The sequence below is a fragment of the Rhinopithecus bieti genome, unplaced genomic scaffold, assembly GCF_001698545.2.
Source record: "Rhinopithecus bieti isolate Rb0 unplaced genomic scaffold, ASM169854v2 scaffold_46482, whole genome shotgun sequence".
NCBI lineage: Eukaryota > Metazoa > Chordata > Mammalia > Primates > Cercopithecidae > Rhinopithecus > Rhinopithecus bieti.
Genome location: NW_016818769.1, coordinates 443,989 through 447,079, shown reverse-complemented (window position 1 = coordinate 447,079; position 3,091 = coordinate 443,989). Strand labels below are relative to the sequence as shown.

At 37.3% G+C, this 3,091-nt stretch overlaps 1 protein-coding gene across 1 annotated transcript in view; it reads left to right on the top strand.

The window, feature by feature from the left end:
• Positions 1-3,091, top strand: part of EEIG2 (EEIG family member 2) — a 76,378-nt gene that overhangs the window by 66,906 nt on the left and 6,381 nt on the right. Inside the window, exons 7-10 of the mRNA XM_017857465.1 lie at positions 361-456; positions 587-776; positions 869-996; positions 1,783-1,852. Of these exons, the coding sequence (XP_017712954.1) occupies positions 361-456; positions 587-776; positions 869-996; positions 1,783-1,852 (484 nt within the window). The remainder of the gene's footprint in view (positions 1-360; positions 457-586; positions 777-868; positions 997-1,782; positions 1,853-3,091) is intronic.

Genomic DNA, 3,091 nt, shown 5'->3' with positions numbered 1-3,091 from the left:
AAAAGAATACATCAGAGTCGTTTTTATTGGAGAATACTGAACACTAAAACTATAGCAGTTTTAAGATAGAGTGCTGTTAAATGTTTTGAAAAACAGAAGTTTATTGCATGGACTGAACTAATAAGGACTGAAATAATTTTTTTAATGTTATGAAAAACATAATACTAAGGTATTTAAATACTTTGTATTTCTTGCAATACAGTTATTTCCATTGTACTGACTTAAAAGGATGTCTCTCATTTTGTAGCTTATTGTTTTGATAATGAACTTGGCAGAGTTTATAAAGTCTGCAGATTAGAATACAAGTTGACTGTTAACATTTTGGCAATAAGAATGACATCATGTTATGACATATTACAGATCTTTCAGCAAAGAGTGCCTCTGTTCCAGACGAACTTGGTGCCTGTGGACATTCTAGAACATCAAGCTATGCAAGCCAGCAGTCAAAAGTATCAGGTAGAGGCTAACAGTGAAGTTGAATTCCTTATTGTTCCAAAGGGACTTGAAACTGCTGTGGTGTGGGGGAAGGATGTCAGATTGCAGTGTTTGATATGAGTATGATATCCAAGGTGATTTTCTCTGACAGGGTATAGCACATGTCACTCCCGGTCATCTAGTTTCTCTGAGCTCTGCCACAGAAGAAATACCTCAGTGGGAAGCACATCAACAGGAGTTGAAAGTATTCTAGAGCCATGTGATGAAATCGAGCAGAAAATCACTGAGCCAAATCTTGATACAGCTGATAAAGAAGATACAGCTTCAGAAAAACTCAACAGGTATCCTTTTAGTTTAAAGAATAAATTTTAATTTTAAAAAAACTTTGTTTTCATAACAATAAAAAGGAAAAAAAATGTAATTCTTTTCAAAGATGCCCAGTGAAACAAGATTCTGTAGAATCTCAGCTGAAGCGAGTTGATGACACCAGGGTGGATGCAGATGACATTGTGGAGAAAATATTACAAAGTCAAGACTTCAGCCTTGATTCCAGTGCCGAAGGTGTGTAGATAACTGTTAAGCTTAGATTCCTGTAATCCAGGTTTTTGTAATCTGTGTAGTCAGCAGTAAAGAGGCTCAGAACATCGTGATATGACTGTTGCGTATTTGTATAGTAAATTTCATGTCCATAAAAATCTCAAGATAACTTTATAACTCATTTATTAATGAGAATGATTATTGAATTTAGAAAAAGAACACATTTTAGTTAAAAGTGATCAATTTTAAATAAAACATGTATTGTGTTTTTAATTATGCCCAGATGTCTACAACGTTCGTATACCTAATGATAGGTATCTACATCTGCTTTTGTTATAAGTGCTTTAAGCCACTGTTGTAATTTGGAGGTGGTCTTAGAACAATAGTGAATAATGGAATCCTTCATTCCCTCCTTAGAATTTTCACTGATACTGAAAATTTGTATGCCACCAGTTTGAAAGATATAATTACTCATGTTGATGTGAATAGAAAGCACTTAACAATGGACTTATTTTCATTATGTAGCTGGGTGTAAAGAGAAATAATTAAACCTTACTTATGGAAATTTGTAGGAAGAGCTATCTCCATTACTCAGCTAAAAGAAAAAGAGCTTTAGAAAAGTTGGTGAGAAATAACCTTTAGAGTATCTTTTAAATTGCCTATTTTAAAACGTGTATGTAACTTTGGTTTTTACGTTGTTTATTTCTTTAATAAACTGAATTGTAAAATATGGATTATTATAATATCAATACTATTTGACAATAGTCTAATAATTGTGCATGTAACAAGCATTTTAAATGTGTATTGCAGAAGAAGGACTAAGGCTATTTGTGGGTCCTGGGGGAAGTACAACCTTTGGCAGTCATCATCTTCCAAATAGGTAAGTAGTACAAATAGTGTCTTATTAAAATATAGACTAATTTTTTTTTTAATCATGAGTAGAGGATGATGGTTGCAAAGTTTGTATTAGGCTGAAGCTAGGAAACACAGTAGTAGTTACATAAGAAGAGTTACAGCTCTTAGCGTAGCTCTCAGTTTCCTTTATTCTGGATATGTTTGACATTATATTTTATAAATTAGTTTTTAATTTCCTTAGAAGTATTTTTAAAGTGTATTAGTCAAGGACCAGTAGACCATCGGGAAAGTTGCAATATAAAAGGACATTTAGAAAAGAGTTCTTAGTCTTTTAAAACATTAATTTTTTATTAATTTATTTTCTAGAGACAACGCTGTTTCCCAAGCTGGAATGCAGTGGTGCAATCATAGATCACCGTAGCCTCAAACTCCTCAGCTCAAGTGATCCCCCTGCCTTAGCCTCTTGAGTAGCTGGGACCATAGGCATGCGCCACTGTGCATCACTAGTCTGATATTTTAGGAAGAGCAAAGCAAAATTATATTTTCAGTCAATGGTCTTATCTTTTCTGAGCAGTTACACAGCCACTGAGCAACTTAGGCGCTGTTAAACTTTCTTTACTCTCCTTTTCTCCACCCCACTGCCATACATATTAAGAAAAGTTCTGAAAACCAAATACCATTTTGCTGGTTATTCAGATGCAGATGAAGAAAACTCACCTGCCAAACTTACCGCTGATTATCAGCACTGCAGCAGATAACAGTGAGCACAGACACTGAGGACAGTGTAGGAATTCTGATCACTCCCTTGCTCCTTACAACCTGCTCCCCACACTTCTGTGCACCCCTAATTCCATTCCATGTCATATTTATGTAGAGTCCCTGCAAAACTACAGAGTGAGTCACAGTTTCAGGGGGGAGCCCCTTGGACCAAGACAGTTATTTTATTCTCTCTTGCTCAAAACCTAAAAGAATTTGCATTGGCCGGGCGCGGTGGCTCAAGCCTGTAATCCCAGCACTTTGGGAGGCCGAGACGGGCGGATCACGAGGTCAGGAGATCGAGACCATCCTGGCTAACACGGTGAAACCCCGTCTCTACTAAAAATACAAAAAAACTAGCTGGGCGAGGTGGCGGGCGCCTGCAGTCCCAGCTACTCGGGAGGCTGAGGCAAGAGAATGGCTAAACCCAGGAGGCAGAGCTTGCAGTGAGCTGAGATCCTGCCACTGCACTCCAGCCTGGGCGACAGAGCGAGACTCCGCCTCAAAA